Source organism: Ochotona princeps, chromosome 9 (assembly GCF_030435755.1).
Source record: "Ochotona princeps isolate mOchPri1 chromosome 9, mOchPri1.hap1, whole genome shotgun sequence".
NCBI classification, from domain to species: domain Eukaryota; kingdom Metazoa; phylum Chordata; class Mammalia; order Lagomorpha; family Ochotonidae; genus Ochotona; species Ochotona princeps.
Genome location: NC_080840.1, coordinates 69,245,679 through 69,267,051, shown reverse-complemented (window position 1 = coordinate 69,267,051; position 21,373 = coordinate 69,245,679). Strand labels below are relative to the sequence as shown.

The window sequence follows — 21,373 nt, the reverse complement described above, 5'->3', positions numbered from 1 at the left end:
ATGGCCCAAAGCCTTGGGAACCTGCACCCATGTGAAATACCAAGAGGAAGCTCCAGGCTCCTGGCTTTGGGTCAATATAGTTCTGGCCATTGCAGCTGCTTGAGGAGTGAATCATTGGAAGATCTTCTTCTCTGTCTCTCCTCTCTGTATATCTGAGTTTCCAATAAAAATAAATAAATGTTGCAGTCCAGCTCAATCCTACCCGCTTCATACTAGGTCCTCACACAAACCATGGAGGCTGCAGCTTAGTTGGGGCGACTCCCCATAACCCCCACCAGGCCTGCCCCCTACCCTGGTTTCCATGCATGCCAGTATGTACCACAGCTTGTTCGGTCTGTCCCATATCCCATTTAGCTCTCATACTTGTCAATGGGATTGAAGCAGAGTTCAACCCAACCAACCCTACTATCCAGCACACACACATACTGGAGGGTACCTTTCTGTCTAGCCACCTCTGCCCCGTCCTGGTTTTTGTACTGTCCAGTGGGAGTGGTAATCCACGAGAGAGGTGCCCACTATCTCCCGCCTAGGCCACTCCAACTTCTGGATTATGCACTCTCCAGCTGGTTCTGACATTTAATCTAACAGAGTTAGCCCCCAGTGCCAGCTTCTACCATCTGATGCTCCTGCAAAGCCCAACCAACCCTCACGCACTCTAATTTGCACCGGTTGGAACAGTCAGCCCAATCTAGATTAGGCCCTTCCCTAATCTAGCTCACATGAGGCCCACAGGTGTTGTAGCCCTGCCTGGTCTGGTCTGCCCCCATCCCAACTCATGCTCTCCAGTGGGAGTGGTTGTCCATCACGGGAGCCCACATTCCCCTGCTGGCTTTGCCTTCTCCCTCCTGGTTCTCACATGTGCTGTTTGGGCACTGCAACCACATCTGGTATGGCTCACCTCACCTTGGCTTTCCTTAATGTGCACTGGTATGTGTTGCGACTGAAGCTGGCGTGACCCACACTCTGTGCTGGCACTCAGATTTGTCAGCGGTTGATGTGAACAGGTTCAGCCTGGTCTGCCCCCCACCTATGCCATATTATGATGGTGGGTATCTTCCTCTGGCCTGGTCTGGGTTGCTCCTTATCATGGTTCTTGTGCTCACCTTTAGGGACTGTGTTCTGACAAAGGAGTTTCCCAAGCTCTTCCTTCAGAATCTCTCCCTATGCCAGGTCTTGTGTGTACTGGTGGTTCCATGGGCCTGCCCTCATTGCTGGCTTTCAGCCCATTCCAGTTCTTGGTGTTGGCTGGAAATGGAACTGACCCAGCAACTTCAATGACCAGCATGTGCATAAGCTGATTGGGGCGACAGACGCTGCCGGACCCTGTACTGGCAAACTCATACAACAATCAGGTTTGGGATCATCTCAGATGAAGTTTCTTTGGAGATCCCTCCAACTGAACTGCTGATCTCAGAACCCCAACCATGAAGAGACTATGTCAGCCAGTAGATTCTGAATAGCTTTCATCAGATTCAAACAGCGAGATTGGCAGCAATTCAGAGCTGTGGAACTATCAAAACTGCTTGAGCAAGACCCTCGGAGCGCGCCTCACATAGGGGACCTGGGATGGGTGGGAGGCTGGGTGGCGCTTTTCCCTTTTTTCTCCCCTGATCCCAGACACAGGGGGAAAAAACCCGATGATATTAGTGTGAAAAACAATGGTATTACCCACTTTTCTGTAGCCCTTGACCCTTTGTACCCTAATCAACTAAGTAAGATTATAAATAAATAGATAAATAAATAAATAAATAAATGTTTAAAAAGTTGTATTTGCCTCAAACACTCTTTAAAAAATCTGGTATATTTTCAAATAATAAATACTGTAGATAGAAAATGTACTTTACATATATCACTAAAAATGGAAATTAAAAGAGAAATTATCCAAGGACAATTCTTTAATGGCAGAAAAGGATTCTTATATTAACTAAAAGTAGAAACATTGGCTATTGTAAATATTAGTTCCTGAGTAGGAAGATTCAATCATAAATATGTTCATTTTCTCTGAATTTATCCTTAAATTCAGCACATTTAAATTAAAATGCCAAGCTATTTACTTATTGAAATGAACTGAATACTTCTTATCTTCACAAAAGTATAGTTCTTTTCCTAAATATTTATGACATTTTCATAGCAAACATTATTATTTATACAAAGACATATAAATGTTCAATCCTCTTTCCTATGCTTTCTTGAAACTTCAATTTTACTTCTTTAGTTTTAATAAATCTGCTTTTTAAGTGTTATACATTCTGCATCCATATTTTTTCTCCTACTAGCCTACTTTTATTATCTGTACCTTTAGGGGTTTGATGGTTGAAACTTTAAATGCTGCAATATTCACTCTTCCAAATAAATACATATTTTATAAATACATATTCTTTAATCTATAGCTACTAAAAAGCTTTCAAATTACAGAAAATACCCTTGAAGTCTTATGCATTACAGAACAGTCTTTCAAGCTTTTAGTAAATGTTCACCATAAAATGGGGGTAGAAGCAAAGAAAAATATTCAGTTAACAGTACTATCCTATTTCAAAACTCCTTGAAGTATCTCCGGCCTTCTGCTGAATGCTTTTATTCCTTCTACACTCTCATATGGTAGAGTAACTAAAAAATAGCTACAAATTTCTAGTGAACTTAAAACACTTTTATTACTGGGAAAAAAAAAAAAAAAAACTTTTTTTTCCTTCCAGGCCATCCAGTAGTCAAGATATAATGCACATTTTTAAATTCATCCATTTCCAGAAGGTTAAACCTGATAAGGATGAAGAAAGCAGAAGTATAGTGCATGAGCTTAACTTGCACCTTACTACCATCCCCACATACATACACAACCCCAGTTTCAGGTCTTTCATTAACACTTTTTTTTTTGTAAAGATCCTAAAGAATTCAAATCAATGAAGCTATCAGTTATTGACGTACTTAGATGCTATTTCACTCTGGTCATGAAATCACTGTGTCTTTTCTAACTGGAATGACACGTGTGAATAAATTCCTTCCCCTGTAACAGAAAACTGTGAACAAATCTGAGATCCAAACCAAAGAGACTATAAAGGAGAATATTTGAAAGTTTACAAGAAAAAAAATACACCAACAGGCTCAAGAAGCTTAAAGACAATAGTAGAGTGAATCAAGGTGGCAGAATAGTGTAAAAACACGTTTAAACAGGCAGAGCAACATTAGCCAGTGTGAAGCAGACAGGGCACATTCCAGGAAATAGGAGAGGACTGAACAACACCTGAAGGGTACATGGAGAGTGACGGACACAGGAAAGCAGTGGACACAATGCTGTGGTAACCCAGCGGCATTCAGCAAGCAGTGCTTTGAACTGTACCAGCAGCCAGAATTCCACCAGCAACAAGGTGGGAAGAGGCATTCATCAAAAGTCAAGAGGTGAACCCAAAGAACTGCCCATCCTATTGGTCTGCTTGATTTGTCCAGGAGCAGAGGTGGAGAGCCATGTCTCAGATGGACAGTGGAGGGAACAAGGTAGATTTTTACCACCCAGTTGCCCCTCTAGTGCCAAATCAGGCACCGTTTTGTATAGGGAGGCAAAGGCTACGGACAATACCGTGCATGCACTGAACTGGGAGTGAATTCATTTCTGGCTCAATGAACTACAACAACCTGGCATCCCACAGGTTCTACCCAAGATAGGTCTGGGTAGCCCTTAGACCGATGGCCAACAGATTAAAAATTCTAGTAGTGGCACATCAGGGAGCATTTCAACAGTGTGGCAAAGGCCTTAAGACTGCAGGGAGAACAGTAGGAAGCACATGCACGAAGCTCAGTGGGAACTCACTAAGCTCTGTGTATTGCACTGGTCCCACAAAGAAAATGATACAAACTTTGGCATCCTATAGGTCAAAATACGTCCAGGTGGCCCTCAGACCTAACGACCAACAGGTTCCAGCAAGATCAGCACCACCAACAACTTACCTATATAGGACACCTGTTATCTCCCTAATCCTGGGAATTGCTCTAACAGGAAGTAGGAGAAAGGTTGTATAGATGATAGTGCAGCCTCAGAATGGTATCACAGAAGGCAGAGACCGGTGAGCCAACAGCTGGGGTTACAGAGATCATGGTGGAAGTCTAACATAAAAACCCAGACCTGGAACTCACTGGAGTGAGTGGCACAAGTGACTGCAAACAGAATCATATAGCAACTGCAATAAACAAAATCACATTGTAGACCTGTGGGAGACACAGCTTAGAAACCTGCCCCAAGGAGAAGAATCTGATAACCAGAAGTACAATGACCAAGAGCCAAAGAAAAGACAAAGGCACAATGAATGTTACTGAAGACTCCCATGAAAAGGAGCAAAAGCTTTTCCCAGCCTCAGAGTTCACTAAGGAAGACATCGAGAAAATGGGGGATACAGGATTCAAAACACTTGTTATAAAGCTTCTTATCAACAACAAAAAGCACATAAAGCAGTTCAAGGAATATAAGGAATAGTCACACAGGAAATGAATCAAATGAAAGCTGATATATCATAAATGAAGAACAGAGTGGAGCAAATTAAAAGTACAATGGAGAGTCTCCAAAATAGAATGAATGAAACAGAGAAAAGAATTTTAGAATTGGAAGATATTTCCTGTCACCAGAGGGAGGACAAACAAAAAGCTGAAAGCAGAGCTGGATCAAGCTAAAAAATGTATTCAAGAATTGAAAGACACTATTAAAAGGCCAAATGTAAGTGTTTGGGTATCTCAGAAGGAGCTGAAAGAGAAGCTGCAATTAAAGGTGTATTCAATGAAATACTAAGGGAAATCTTCCTTAATCTAGAGAAAGAATTGGGAAACAACATCCAGGAGGGACACAGAACTCCCAACAAGGTTGACCAAAAGTGATCTTTAACACAACATACTTTCTTCTGATGAATATAAGAAGATCCTTAAACGTGCATGTGAAAAGAGTCAACTAACATAAAGCAATGCCCATTAAACTCACAGGATACCTCTCACAGGAAACTCCACAGGCTAGAAGAGAATGGAGTGACATATTCCAGAGTCTAGAAGCAAAAAATCATCAGCCCAGGATAATGTATCCAGCAAAGTTCTCCTTTGTCTTTGAAAATGAAATAAATTTCTTCCACACTAAAGTTAAAATAATAAGCCTTTTCCAAACCTATCCTATAAATGATACTTAAAGATGTTCTCTTGACAGAGAAGAGGACTAGCACCCACCAAAAACAAAGCAAATACAAATAACATCCCAGTAAACCAACAAAAGACTAAATCAATTAACAACTCATTGTTAAAATTACAGGTCCAAATTACCACCCATTGATATAATTGAATGTTAACAGCTTAAACTCATCAATCAAACATCATAGATAAGTAGCCTGGATTAATAAAACAAAACCCATCTCTTTGTTGCCTACAGAACACATATCTCACCAACAAAGATCAGTGGAAACTATATCTCATGGATTTTGATTTTTTTTTTTAATTTTGTCTCATCTCTTCAAAACACTTTCTCATTAAATTCTCCAATGACTCATATATCATACAGTAACATCATTTTCTTCAAGAAGGTTCTTGATTTTCTTCAGTGACATTAGTCATTCAATACCATGTTATTTAACCTCATAGTGTTGTTAATGTCTTCTTCCTGTTGTTGGTTTTGCTTTATGGCTTTTCATTTAAGGGGATGTACAGTAACTGTGTAATGGAGACTATCATATCCACTAGCATGCTATTTAACTTCATGGCATTGTAAATTTCTGCTTTTCTTCCTGTTGTTGATTTTATATTGTGGCTTTTCATTTAAGAAAATGTATAGTAACTGTGTATAATGGAGACTATAATATCCAGATGTGAAGATACAATGCAATATGCATCTCTACTTCAAGATAAAACAGGGATTTCCAGTGAAACTGTTAAATATATCTTGACAATAGGATGCTGGACTCTTTGCTGTTGTCCATGCCCGTATTGATGAATATATGACATTTTATGAAGAACTGAAATATAGCAATAATACAGGGGAACTCAGTGGTGGTGGGCAGGGAACTTGAGGATGGGATAAGGAAAATCCCAGGGCCTATGAAACTGTATCATAAAATGATACTACTAATAATAATAAATTTCAGAAAAAGAAATGAATCAAAGGCCATTCTAGTATTATCTTTTTTTTTTTTTAGGGCTCATCCATTTGATTCATATCTCTGATCTTAAAATATCGTCACTTCACCCTATGAACAGTGTGAAGCAATCTGTCTTCTCTGTTCTCTCAGGATTGGGTAGTAACAAAAGCATAGGGGGAACTGAATTCAAAACCCCATAATATAAAAGCAGTACCCAGCCTCTTGTTACTTGAAGGTTTTCTTATCTGCCTTTCTCAAAAGGAACTCACTGACTTAAGGGAGTGACCCAACGAGCCTTATAAGACACTGATCACTTGACTTAAGTAAATTTGCTTCTCCAATAAATAAGAAACTTGATGGCTAGGTTATCTTGGAGTTTGTGTAAGGCATTCTAGGTCTGAGGAGGATGTAATTGATGTGTGTAGGGTAATTCTAGGCTGGGAGAGTGTAACTGCGACCTTCATGTAACCTTCAGATAAACTGAAATCTACCTGGCCATCATAAATTTTCTGATTAGCATGGCAATCAAAGGAAAGTCATGAGCTCCATCGACCAACTTAGATATTTGCTAATCATACAACTCTTACCCGAATTTCAACCTACAGCAACCTTCACCCCTTAACTCTTCAGGGAGCCCTGGAATTGAGCAATAGCTGCCTGGCTCCTTGCTATGTGCTTTGAAATAAACACCTACTTCCTTCCATACACTGATTTGGTGATTGGCTTTCTGTAACTTGAATGACAGGTTCTATAGCAGTGGCGCCAACCAATTTGGTTGGATTTTTGGCAACTAATTATATTCTTCTGAGAGCTTTTGTTTGGAGAAAGCTCACCAGGTAATCTTGGTGAAATTTTCAATGACATTTGCCCCCTTTGAACTTGTATTCCTATCCTCTGATTGTTAAGTTTATTTATTGTTATTTTTTTTTTCAAAAAAGGCTCTTCTTAGGCCAGTGAGTCTTTCTCTATTGCGGCCCTCTCCTGACTAATGTGACAGAAGATCTCTGACAAATCTTGTTTAGCTTTATATCAAAATAAAGTTGTTTTTTCCATGAAGGTTTTACAGTCTCCTAGTATTGTTTGACAGTTCTGAAAAATCAGAATTTTGGAAAGTGTTTAAGTGGGCTAAAATCTAGTTTTCAACAGAACTGCATTTCTTCAGAAGGGCCTGTTTTAGGTTTTTTTGTTTTGTTTTGTTTTGGTTTGGGTTTTTGGGTTTGTTGTTGTTGTTTTCAGCTACAGCTGCTCAAGGCTCTGGCCTCTACAGGGCCTTTCCCTCTTGGCCAGAATAGCCTTCCCCACATTTCCTCATTGACTCTCATGATCCTGCTTCCTGCTTTCACTAACAAAGACATTCAAGATTACAGCTGGTCTGGGATAACCCAGGAACAAGATAAGTTGATTAAACTGCCTTAATTCTGGCCATATAGCTTAGCATACTCCTGGTTTCCAGGGATTAAGATGTGGACATTATCAGGAATCATTATTCTGCCTAGGGCCAACCTCATAAGTCCCCACTAAAACCCAAAGAAACCAGTAGAACATAGGAATTTAAATGTCCTGACACAAAGAAATTATTAATGTTAAGGAAAAGAAAATGCTAAATACTACCCTAATCTGATCATTATATATTATACACTTGTATTAAATTCTCACATTGTGTCCCATGAACAGCTTTTATTATTTGTGTCAAGTAAAAAACATGAAAAATATTTACACACTGCCTATAGAAAAATATTTACACACTGCCTATAGAAAATAACCACAGAGTATCATTCATATATAAATACCAACAGAATCACTAAATCTAACCAGTCAAAATCAAAGCAAACAGGAAAATACACAGTGGGTGAATGTTTTAAAAACACATTTGGTTCGGGCCTTGGGTTTGGGGGCAAGTGCCACTCCTCACAGTGTGGTGCATGTGGGGGGTGCCCCTGCCGGGTCGGACCCAATGCTGGGGGCTCACGCCAAAGACACTGCCGCAAGGCAGTGAACGAGTCCTCGGCCTCACCCAGGACCCAAGAGAGCTCTTTCCTCAGGGTAAGTGCACCATGAGGGAACTTGGGAACTGGGTTAAAATTCCTAGCTCCGCCCAGCTGCTAATATCTTGCGGCTAGGTAAGTTTGGGAGGGGTTCGGGCCTTGGGTTTGGGGGCAAGTGCCGCTCCTCACCGTGTGGCGCCTGTGGGGGGTGACCCTGCCGGGTCGGACCCAATGCTAGGGGCTCACGCCAAAGACACTGCCGCAAGGCAGTGAATGAGTCCTCAGCCTCCTCCAGGGCGACCAGTGCACCAGGTGCCAGGCTTTGCCTGCTGGCTGCCCTGCGGCCTGCTCTGGGGTTTTTTAAGATATGTTTGCTGCCTGGGGACACCCATGACTAAGTCCAATTTTAGTGTAAGTGAGTAGTGAATGTTGGGTGATTCCCAGTGACAGGGTCATGGAAGTTTTAGGCATGCGTGGGGACTGAGACCTGGTGGTTTGGAGGGAAGTACCCAGGAGACAATTACGGTTAGTCAGATACACCAACCCAATTCGGAATACAGAAATGGACTGTTTGCCTAGAACATCACTGATCCTCACACACCAGCCCACACCAATGCTATGGATGGGGGCCTCTTGGCAGTGATGGGTACCAACACCCAACTGTTTGGTGGAGTGTGGAGTGGTCACATTTGGCAGGGTCAAGACTGTATCCAGCACGCAAGAGAACTTGGTCTGTGGGTAGACTCTATGGGGTTGTGTGGGCCCAACCCTGTGGAAATACAAGTACCCCTAGTTGGACACCCTAACAGGGTTGAGGTTCCCACCAAGGGGCGCATGTGCTGGAATGGGGGCTGCGTTCTATCTAGGAAACAGTTGCAGTCACGCGAGGCACTAGTATGGGCTGGGATTGGATGCACCAGGCCAGTTCAGACCCCAACACCATCTGGTGTCATGGAGAACCAGGGTAGATGTGGGACACACTAGGCTGGGTCTCAACCCTCTACTGAGTCAAGTGTGAGCTCTATGTGGGTATGGACGAGCCATGGCTGGGCTGAAACATCCAACAGCAAGAACCAGAATGGGGTGAAAGCCAGCCAGGAAAAGCCACTGTTCCTGCTAGACATGAGGTGAACTGAGTAGGGTTGGCTCAAGGACCCCCTGGCATGCGCAAAATCTGGTATTGGGAGGGGTTCTGATGGAGGAGCCTGGGCAACTCCTCTGGCAGGACACAGTCCCTGCAGGTAAGCGCAAGAAGCATGATAGGAAACAGCCCAGAAGAGGCCATGGAAAGTTTCCCACTGGCACACATTCAGCATGGGTCAGGGGCAGACCAGGCTGAATCAGTTCATGTCATCCACTGGCAAATCCAAACACCAGAACAGAGTGTGGGTTGAGCCGGGTTTGGTTGTGACAAAACCAGTACACATTATGGAATGCCAGGGTGAGGTTGCCTGTACTGGATTTGACAGCAGCACCCAACCAGCACACGTGAGATCCAGGAAGGGAGGGACAGAGCTGGCAGGGGGATTAAGGGGCTGGTACCCTCGCCAGACAGCTACTCCCACTGGAGAGTGTGGGCTGGGATGAGGACAGACCAGACTAAGCAAGGCTGCAACACCTGTGCGCTGCATGTGGACTACATCAGGGAAAAGCCAGGCTGGGCTGATTATTCCTGCTGGTGCAAGCATAAATTAGAGTGGGTAAGGGATTTTTGGGCTTAGCCGCAGCATCAGCTGGCACTGGGGACTAATTCTGTCAAGTCAAACCACAGAACCACCTAAACAGTGCATAAACCGGGACTGAGAGAGACCTGGAAGGGAAAAAGTGGGTTCCCCCTTCATGGGTCACTACTCCCGTGGGAGGGCATGAAAACTAGGACAGGGGCTGGGGTGGCTAGACAGAGAGGCACTCAACAACATCCGTGAGGGCTGGATGGTTGAGTTGGTTAGATGGAACTAAGCTTTAATACCCATTGACAAGTACCAGAGCCAAATGGGACGGGGGACAGACTGGTCTTCTGCTATACATACTGGCAAACCAGGGTAGGGGGCGGGCCTGGTGGGGATTATTGTGGGTCGCCCCAACTAGGCTGCAGCTCCCACTGGTTGATGTAAGGGCCGAGTATGTGCTGGGCAGAACCAGACTGGACTGCAACACCCATTGGTTCCAGTGCAACTCGGGACTGAAAACAGAACCAACCCAGCAATTGCAACCACCAGCTGATCGGGGTGATGGACTGTGCCGGGCCCTGTGCTTGCTAGAACATACAAGAATGTGGTCTGGGAATACCTCAAGGTTTCTTTGGAGATCTCTCCAATCGAACTGCTGGACTCAGAACTCTAACCAGGAAAGGACAGAAGACAGAACAGGTCAATCATTCATCTCAGCTATATGTTGGCAGCGAAATATGGGGCAAACGGAGACTTTATGATGGACCATATCAATCAGTGGACGACCTCATCGAGCGAAACTGGCAGCGATTCATAACTGGAGAACTATTAAAACCACTTGAGCAAATATTTCAGAGCATGCCCCACATCCGGGACGTGGCGTGGGCGGGAAACCGGGTAGGGCTTCTCCCTCAATATCCCCCTTTACCTCAGATACATGATGGAAACAATATGGACATAATAGTATTACCCACTTCCCTATACCCCCTGAACCTCTTTTTTTTTTAACCGCAATTATCTATATAAAGATTGTCAACAATACAATAAAATAAAAAAAGAAAAAAAATAAGTTAAAAAAAATAAAAACACTTTTGATTTGAATCACTCCCATTCATACCTCCTTTACAATTCAAGTTAAATGACTTTGTAGATTGAAAGATCTACCCCCATTGGCTTTCTGGAGGCCATTGTTTCATCAGTGCTGGGAAAAATAGTTGACTTGCTGGAGTTAGCACAAAGACACAATTATTAAGTAAGCAGCACACGTCTCCAAAGAGAAGTCACATAGACCATCAAGTAGGAACCTCTAAAGAGAAAATTGGGAGCTCTACTGCTTTCCATTATGCTCTGTTCAGTTCTGAGACCTAAATTGCTGCTGATATTTTATCTTTTAATCACTTCACAGAAGTTAAGTGTCCCTGGGAGACACTACAGAGGGCAGCACATAGCTCATCCCACTGATTCTAAATTAATTTGATCTTTTAGCTTCCAGTTACTGAGCTTCCTGAGCAGCTTAAGAAAAATGTCATCCTGAAGTCACTTTTTTCTTTTTCATAAATAAAATCTGACAGTAGACCCTGATTTTTGGCAAAAGTGCATTTAATGCCTATATCCATTAAACAGAAATATAAGATTTTGATCACTTACTTTTTAAATATTAACAGCATAAAAGTAACATATATATAGGAATTAATTTATCTTAACATAGGAACTTTGTCTAATGTGATTCAAAACACAACTATTCCCCTTCAAAGGCTGCCAACTTCTGCTAAGATATCATTTTCCTCAGAAACTATAATCATCAACTTTCAAAAACTATCTGAAAATATCATGCTCCCTATAAGGTATAAGGATGTACTGGTTAGCCCCCTCAAATAATACCAAGATCAACTCAATAAATAATAGAATTCATTGCTTCATTGAAGTTTAAAATAGTCATAAATATTACCTGTAAAATCTAAATTTTTAAATCTCCTCTAACATTGTGATCATTACATATCATTAGCCATTCAGAATAGATTTGTATATCTATGGCTATAATAATCAAAGAAATAGCTTTAATTAAGCCTGATTATATAAAATAAGAAATTACTGGAAATTGGATATGTCAATATACTTTGGGATAGATATTTCGCATAGCGGTAAAGATTTCAATCAGAAAATCTACATCCTATAGGAAGATATCCAGGTTTGAGTCCCAACTCTATTTCAGATTCCACATTTTTGCTAATCATGTACAGGAGCCTATAGGTGAACTCAAGTACTCACAGCCCAGTCACCCACATGTGAGACCAAGATTACATTTTTGATTCCTGACTCTGGCCTGGCCCAGACCATACATTATAGACACTGAGGATGAATCAGCATATGGATGATCTCTGCCTCACTTTCTTTCTTGTTGTTCCTCTGACATTCAAATGAGTAAAATGAAAAATAGTAACAATTGTTTTTAAAATTTTTGAAGCTCTAAGGGTTCCTAAAAACTCATTTTACAAAGAAATCTTTGAGGTCTAGAGAACTGGAATAGCTTCAAATTGGCAACCTAGGATTTACATGTCTAGTCTTCCCTTGCTACTATATCCTCAGTAAAGTTTCCCTCCCAATGACCCAACCAAACTTCGAGCGCCTCTCATCCCTGAAAAGAGCAATCAAAGAATGAATTAAAAAATGAGTCAAAGCAGGCCCTACTTACTTGGTATACTGCGAAGCGGAGGAGGAGGTACATTGTTAATAGCTATCATGTGAGACAAAATAGATGCCGGAAGAGTAGACATGGGCATCTTGATGGCTTAAAGGCAGCTGATCAGAGGCTGCTCAGAGGGAAATGATCCCTCTTCTTCTTAAAGCATCATAAAGCAGAACCCTCAGGGTTCTTTCTGATAGGTTGATGCCCACGGAATGGCCTTCCTCAGAATTCTGATACCATGCTGATGTAGCATTTCATGAGCTAAATGTAGACCAAGAATTTATCCTAGTCCAGCGTAACTTAAGAGGGGATGTGGTATGAATTGTAGGAAATAGTGGGAATGTAGAAACATATTGTAACCCACAAGGCAGATAAAACAGTCATGGCACTCACCTCTCTCCAAATGTCTTTTACAATGTATTCATAATCATTTTTATTATTACTTATTATTTTAATTCATTAATTACATTGTATTATGTGACACAGTTTCATAGGTACTTGGGTTCTCCCCACCCCTCCCCAAACCCTCCCACCATGGTGGATTCCTCCACCTTGTTGCATAACCACAGTTCAAGATCAGTTGAGATTCCCCCATTGCAAGCATATACCAAACATAGAGTCCAGCATCAACACTAGCACTATTACATGATTTGTCTTCCATTCAGTAGGAATATTAAGTTGATAGTCAACAACTAGACATTCCTCACAACGTGATCACCACTTAGCCACTTATAAAATTATCTTGGGTAAGTCACGTAATACCTGTCTTGGTGTCCATAATCTGTGTCCAACTGGTGCAATGGCATCACCTCACATACATCTTTTGGAAATTAAAGAAAATAATTTAAATCGTGATCCTTGCATAGCGCCTAGATATTATAATTATTCAATCAACATTTTTATTAGTAAGAGTAATGTTGTTTTTACTGATGAAGCAACCCTGGGAAAATTCAAATTGATCTCTTTTTAAAAACATTGACATGAGTTCTGTCCATTCCTGCCACAGAGTCAGTAATAATATTCACAGAAGCTCACTGTTCTTGACATAATTTAGGCATTTACTTTGTGTGCCAAGAAACAAGAATAAAACTTATCATGTTAATGTTCTATATACTATTAGCATTTAGCATTAAAGATTGCTTTAATTACAATTAATACATTATATACAGTTTTTCTTAAATTGCTAGGGCAGGAGTATATCCTGCCTCCCACTTCAAAATCCTTAAGTTCAATTCTATATAAATGAAAAGTTATCAGATATAAAACTTATTTGTGTATCGTTACCTTTACCAATAGCCAATCAGTCCTTTGAAAGAATAACGCATAAATTCTATGTGCACATGTCTACAAAAGTATAGTTTGAAATAATATCTAAATTAATCAAAGCTTATGTAATCTGCATATATTCTTTTACTGGTAAGTCAAGTACAATATTTACTTATTTACTAGTTTATTTATAAACAAATGAAATAAATGGAAATGAAATTAACATGCTTATTTTATCTCAAGTTACTTCAAATTTGCTAATACAAAATGAAACCAGTGCACCAATACTGTCATTATTTTTCTGCCTTTAACAGATGCCTTGCTTTGCTTATTATAAACTACTATGAGGAGTAGGTTTTGTGTTCTTTAAAGAGATAAGCTTTATTTTCCATACCCAATTGACAACTATGTTTGTCCACACATTTGAATATCCACCTTTCTTCCTATATAAATGGTAACTACCTATAGTTTAAGAATATTTATTTTTGACTTATTGTTAATCTTTTAAGATTTATTTTCTTTTTAAGTCAGATCTACAGAGAGAAGGAGAGACAGAATGAGCTTTTCCAGCCACTGGTTCATTCCCCAGGTTGCTGTAACAACTGGAGTTGAGTCCATCTTTAGCCAGGAGTCAGGAGTCTTTTCTGGGTCTCCCACGTGGGTGTAGGGTCCCTCTACTACTTCGGGACATCCTCTACTGTCTTTCCAAGCCATAAGCAGGGAGCTGTATGGGAAGTAGAACAGCTAGGACATGAACCAGTGGCCACATGGGATCCAGGAGGTGGCAAGGTGAGGATTTAGTCACTAAGCTATCACGCAGGGTTGTTATGTTAGCCTTTTAACATAGGGTATACCTGAGCAACACTATATCCATGTGCAACATTCACATTTGCAACATGTATATACACTTGAAATATTTACACTGAACTTTAGTTCCCTCAAAATGGTCTTCTATTTGAATTAATTCTTTATTCAGCTGAAGGAGGACATCGAGTTTCTCAACAAAGGTACCTACTCACATTTGTATATCATGGCTCTAGAATTAAGACAGTTCTTCCACAGCTGCAGTAATTGCTGCACCTGTGAATTAAGCCCTATTTTGAGTGTTCCATTCTGGTATAATGTATTTTTAACACTTCTTACTAGGCAAATTAAAGTAAATTTCCATGATTTCATTGGGAATATCAAAAGCTGTACCAGATAAATTCCCCTGTTGGTTCAGAGAATCACAAGCACAACCTATGCTCTATTCTAGCAGTTGATGGATGCATCCTAACCAAATTTCCAATGTTTCCTATAGCTCTTCAATAACAAAGAAGAGGGAGAACAAATGAGAGCACCAATAATTGTTTAGAGAATAACATGTAAACACTAAAAATAGGCTTTGAAGAAATATATCACAGAAGGTATCTTGGAATCCTAAAGCGATAGAATTCTATAAAACTATCTCCTAGCAGAATCAAAAGCATGAAGTAAGATAAACTGATGCCACTGTGGGGACTGCAGGAGCAGACATACACAAGGGAAATATGGGGCTTTTAGTTTGCCGAAGTACTCAACACAGAAGTTCGGGTTTGAGAAATGGAGTACAGAGCGGTGGCTGAATTAGGGAGACAGCTGGGGACGGACAGGGAGGGACCAGAGTAGATGATGGTACACAGGAGATGGAGGAGCACATTGTGAAAACACAGCAGGGCTACAGTGCCAGGGTGGATCAGCACCTGCCCAAGTGTGAGAAGCTGGTCGAGCAAGACTCCAAAAGAAGTCACTGAAACTCTTCTCTGGAAAAACAGACCGTTTCAGTTCAATGGATGCAACACAATTATAGCAGTGAAGATGCACTACAAAGCTAAAGAACGAAATTTACTTAATGAAAAGACCATGCTGTTGTCAAACAGGAAGAGTCAGTTTAAAAGATCGGTGTGCAAAAATTGCTCAATAGTGCTGTGCTTACATTGAGGAAATAACAGACCTCCACACACACACTCCAATTTCAATTAATTAATACTCTCAAAATGGTGACAGAAAGAAAAGTCTTATGTTGATATTGAATACACTTGACTGACTGAAACCCAGAAAAAACAAATCAAATAAAAATGGTGACAGGAAAGATGCATCTTCCATTTTGCAGGAATTACAGGTAAAAACTTGCGGGTCAACAGAAATGAAGCAGTGAGTAGAATTTATTTTGAGCAATTAAGGCTTTGTCTAGCTGTAAAGGGTTCTATTCAGATACAAATCAAACAATTAGCACCCAATTTATCTATACAGAGAAAATAGAATTGAAATAGCATGACTTAATGATTATCTGGATCAAAACAAGGGCCCACACTTGTCTACTTGTATGAGTTATATAGCCATCGATCATGCACACAATATACAAATAGAAAGTGAAAAGTGGCAACAGGCCCTGAAAGATGTTGTTCTATTTTCTATCCTGGCCTCTTTAGACAGTAAATTATAAGATATGATTTACTAAATAACTGGTGACAAGAAGATAAAAGAGATTCCCAAGCACAAGATGGCCTTCAAAGGTTTTTTTGTTTGTTTGCTTGTTTGTTTTTGTTTTACCATGAGGGAGGTAATTAATGGACTTTTTGAGGACTGTGGAATGAAATTAAGTTATGTTTCCCTGCAGAGTCTTAAACATGTCTTATTCCACAGAGGAAGGGGGAATATGGTGGAATGACTTTGGGAACAGAGTATAGAGAGCCGTCTGAGTACTCTATCCTGATAACAGTGAAAAGGATGGCACAACATCTGGATTTGTCTGTCGATGAATCAGTAGACTTTCTCTCAAATCTGTTATCAAGGCCATCTTTGCTAAAATAGACAGATGGGCAGAATTAGCAACTTCCAGAGAATCACGTACTCCAATAATTAATTAAATGACTGGCTCAGACACAGAATTCATTAATGGCTTCATAACTAGACACCTTGTACCCAAAGAGAATTTGACATGTAATCCACAAGAAGAGCCTTACCGCCTTAAGAGTTAAAATTGTAAGTCATTTAAAGATTCTGTTGTCCTGATGCATATGCTGTTTATTTCCATATTTTAACTCCTTTGTCCAAATTTTTAGATAACACATTTATTTAATGCCTACTTAAGTCCCCAGTTCCCTCGTTGCACTGTAAATCTTTGAGTTTTCAGTTGGTGAAAAACTGATACACTCTTTGACTGAGCAAACAAAAACTGTTTTGTACCTTATCCAAATACATTTTTAAGACAAATAAAAACTCTAACCTATCAGGTGTTTTCATTCAACTAAAAACTGTGCAGTAATAATAAAAGCAGCATATGCACATTTACTTTTTATAGTTGTCTCAGTTTCTAAACATTTTGTGTGGTGATGATTTCACAAGTGTTTCAAAAGTACATTCTGTTGTAAAGCTATAATCTTTTAGTAGAATTGAAAATTAAGAACTTAGAAAAGGGGGTAAGCAGGATGATACAATTTTGAGAAATAGTCTAGGAGACATGTCATCATGAAGCGTTTGGTATAGCCAAGTAAAAGAAGTGCTATTTTTTTTAAAAGTGAATATTTATAAGGATAGAAGTTTGAAGGAAAGAATAGAAATTATTTATAGGAACTTTAGGAAGTATAAAGATGGATTCCTCAGTGTAAAAGGTTACATTTTAACTATATTGAAGTTTTAGGGAGAGTGCAAGAACAACTTGGTTTCTTTCAGATTACACAGAGAAGCGAATCATCTGCATATATTTCAAGAAAGCATTTTCATGGTAAAAACATTTTCATGGTGCAAACATCCAAGGAGGAATGATTTTTGATAATCTAAGCTCATGAAATTTCAAAAAGAATTAACTTTATAAAACATAATTATAACGTCTATAAAAGGCTGATGCAAAATTAAGTTTTTATGCTTATTTTTTTAAATGTGGCAGACACATAAAATTTTACACATTTAAGGTTGTTTTGATACAAAACATGTGATGTTTTGATACAAAGTATGTGTCATGCAGTGTCCAGAGAAATTGACTGTCAGCTACAACTGGCCCTGTGTTTGTCATGTTGCAGTGTCATTTAAACCATCTGCAATCTTCTCCCTGTTCGAATGGGTAGCCCAGTGGAAAAGGGTGTGTTCTTAGCAAATGAGAGAAACTTTGAACTTGTGAAGGCCCCCAGTGTTCTGAATTTGACTCCTGTAGTGATAAAAGCACTGTAAGCTGTTACAGATCTCCACCCTGAGTAGCCAGATGAACTACACACTGTCGACAGATGTGAAAAGCATCTTCCAACTGAAATTGACACAGTTGTCTGTTTCATCAGGGCCATACATCGGCCACACCAAGGCACATGTAGAAACGTTAAGGTTTAAACTTCCACGTGAGAATTTAGGTGATTATTCAAAGAAGAAATTAATTAAATTTATGAGGGAACAATACTGCAAAACTACCGATGTACTAGTGACCAGAACAGGCATGTGTCCTTTAAAGAGATGGAATTATGGTTATGTGATGGATCTACTAACCGTTTCATACCATGCATCCTGGAAAACTGAATAATGGGAAAAATACATAACCAGGGTAGATATGGAAGAGTATGCATGGAACAATAGCTCTCAGAAAACATCCTGGAAATGTTCCTGCCAGCAAGAGCGGATGAGAAAAACACAGGTGTCAGGGTCAACGAGCTCCTGGCTACTGAGGGCACGGAGGACGACAGGGAGTCTGTTTTCAGGGGGAAGAGCAAGGGCAGCAGTGCAGAGTCTCAGTACGAAGACTCCATTTGGAGACTACTAAACTTGACATGAATTGTGAAATAGAAGAATCTGCTTTATTTATTAGTGTTATGACATAGGTAATCAACACCAAATTTAATATAGAATTTAAAATGTTAGAAATCGTGCTCACTTTGGCAGCACATGTACTAAAATTGGAACGATACAGAGAAGATTAACATGGCCCCTGCGCAAGGATGACACGCAAAATGTTAGAAAGCCATTGCTTTACATCAGATGTAAACCATTCCTTTCTTTCTAATGCACAATAGCAATGACTATTTCAAGGTTTTCTGTTTATACACTGAAGCATTTAACTAACAATTAGATTTTGTTGGTTTCTTCTGCTTCTAAAGTGCTTGGCCCACTGTACCCTATCCTGTCCTATGCACATGCCTATGTGGTTGTCACATTTTTTCCCCACAAGTTGGCATTTGCTGGTTGCTTTTGATTTGTGGCTTGAGTTCCTTGGAGAGCAAGACCCAGAATGCAGTTCTCTGACTTGAAGGTCAGTAATGTCCATGGGACTGCCGCTAGTCCTTTCCACCTGCACAGTCACAGATTCCAATTAGAAGCAGGTCCCCAAAAGCACTTTTCTAAACTAAACATTAGGATTCTATTCCTCCACTTTCAGTGTTTTAAGTTGACTGAACTCTGTAACAGCTTACTTCATTATCTGGGCTCACCTTGCCGTGCCACAGTTTGAAGGTCAATAACAGACTGATGGAATTATAACTTGTTATGAAGAACTATACTATTGTAAATAATATGGGGAAAATCAGTCTGGGGTGGGAATTTTGTCGGGAGAGGAACCCATACATAAAAGTATCATAAAATTCGAAATAAAAAGTTACTTTCTTTGAAAAAAAAAAAAGAAAGCTAATGTAAAGATAACCTGGATTTATCCCTCTGTGTTCTCAGAGTCACCATGACTCAAGACATGTAGAAGGACCCCCAATTCTTACCACTTCCAATATTATTAGCTGGTACTTGATTTAAATCAAACAGGGCTGGGTTTGTGGTGCAGTGAGTCGGGTTACTGCTTGGGATACCTGCATCCCACACCAGGAGCTTTAGAGGACCAGTTGCTCTGCTTACTATTTGGTCCCCACAGCAGAAGATGGCTCATGGGCTTGGGCTCTGCCTCCCATGTGGGAAAATTTAACGGAGTTCCTAGCTCTGGATTTTGGTCGGTCTCAGGACTGGCTATTTTGTAGGTGTCTGGGAAGTATATCAGCTCATGAAAAGATCTCGTCTATTGATCTTTCTCTGATTCTGCCTTTCAAATAAATAAAAATAACTAAATCATTAAGAGCTAATTTTTATAAAAGACCTGCCTTACCTAAATTAGAGAATACGAGTGAAAACCAAAAGGAGTTTTCAAACAACATTCTAGAACCTTTAAATCCAAAGAAGACATGATTGGATACTAGTGAGACAATAAATCATAAAGGACAACAACATGACCCTGAATACATAAAGGAGGAAGACAGTTACACTGTGTTCCTTTGGAGGGAACTAGTGAATGAAAAGTAAAATAAAGTATAATGTAACTTTTGTTCTTTTATTCATGAGAGAGGGACATGCAGGGATGGGTATTTCTTTGATTTGTTGATTTACTCTCCAAATGTCCGCCATGCCAGGGACTGGGCCAGACCAAAGTCAGGACCCTGGATCTCCCATGTGGGTGGTAGGGGTGCCAAGCACTGAGCCATCAATGCTATCTCCTAGAGGTGAATTGTTAGGGAGCAGGAAGCAGGAGAAAGGAGAGTAAGCCAAGTCCTTGAATAAGAGATGTGAGCATCCCAAAACATATCTTAATTACCACACCAAATGCCCACCCACAACTGATGCTCTGAACATGGTAAGCACATACTTTAAGAAAATACATCAGTACATTTAGAGACACGTGCAGGATGAAGGAAAACTCAGATATAGAAACAGGACTGAAGAAGGGAGCATTATTTTCTGCTTCTTGATAGTTTTATCTAATGGAGTGTTAAACCTGTGACTGTGTAGAGAAATCAAAGAATCCTCTTGTTAAAACTGAAAAAAAAAAGAGAGAGAGGGAAGAGAAGGGTGGGTGGAGGAAGCAGGAACAAGAGAGGGTACAGTGGGAAGTACCACTGAGCCGCCACACTGGTATGGCAATATATGAGAAAATTTTCCCCTTGATATACATAAAAATTTTTTAAAGTACAATGAAATTTTTTTTAAAAAAAGCAGTGTAAGGTAAGAGGGGATTTCTGTCCTGTGAAATTATACAGTGCTGATGAACAGAATGAGCGTGGATATGTAACAGGTTCACAGTACCCAAAGAGAGGCCTGACCTTTGCATTGGCTTCTGGGAACTGACATTTGTCATACCTGGTAAGAGCACCTTTATTTGTGCATGGAGCTAACCTGAGAATATCTGAGGATGGGGCCAGCTGTGAGATTTAGGGTCTGGGTTAGAAGGCATTTGTCCACCTACCAACTGAGATCTAAAACACACGTAAGCAGTCAGGCCTTCACCTCTGCTTCTTGGAGCCCCAGTAAAATCTTCAAAGAGTCCGGCTCAGACCTGCTTCTCTGAGTGGCAATACTCCCTGCACACTGTTACCCACTGGAACCGGGCAGGATGTCATTCCCACTCCAGGAGCAGAGGACATCAGAAGCTAATGGTGTGGATCCTTCCTGGTCTTGGACCTGAGTGTTTCTTCCCTTGGGTGATTTTAGCCAGTATCCTTTCCCTGCAATAAATCATAGTAGCAAGCCTTAAAAAAATTGTTCAGGGTAGTTGGTGATGGTAAAAGTCTGAGTCAGGGCAGGGAAACAGAAGGAGAAAAGGGAATGGCTAATGTGTGATGGAGGTTGCAGAGAGCTACGTTACAGGATTAAAAAGATTCTGCATTGCATGTGAAGGTAGATGCACCTGCACTAATCAAG

At 40.4% G+C, this 21,373-nt stretch overlaps 1 protein-coding gene, 1 non-coding gene and 1 pseudogene across 4 annotated transcripts in view; 2 read left to right on the top strand and 1 right to left on the bottom strand.

Moving 5' to 3' along the window:
* Window positions 1–21,373, bottom strand: part of CNBD1 (cyclic nucleotide binding domain containing 1) — a 442,802-nt gene that overhangs the window by 335,274 nt on the left and 86,155 nt on the right. For 2 of the 3 annotated variants that reach the window (XM_058668394.1, XM_058668393.1), the window contains exon 1: window positions 12,443–12,595. The exons of the other annotated variant lie outside the window; for it this stretch is intronic. In XM_058668394.1, the coding sequence (XP_058524377.1) occupies window positions 12,443–12,530 (88 nt within the window). In that variant the 5' untranslated portion in view covers window positions 12,531–12,595. Of the gene's footprint in view, window positions 1–12,442; window positions 12,596–21,373 lie in introns of those variants that run through there. 3 annotated transcript variants of the gene reach the window in all.
* LOC131481118 (26S proteasome non-ATPase regulatory subunit 12-like) lies at window positions 15,367–18,478 on the top strand (annotated as a pseudogene).
* LOC118757530 (U6 spliceosomal RNA) lies at window positions 18,571–18,678 on the top strand. Its single transcript, XR_004995242.1, has one exon. It is a non-coding gene; the product is annotated as a U6 spliceosomal RNA (small nuclear RNA).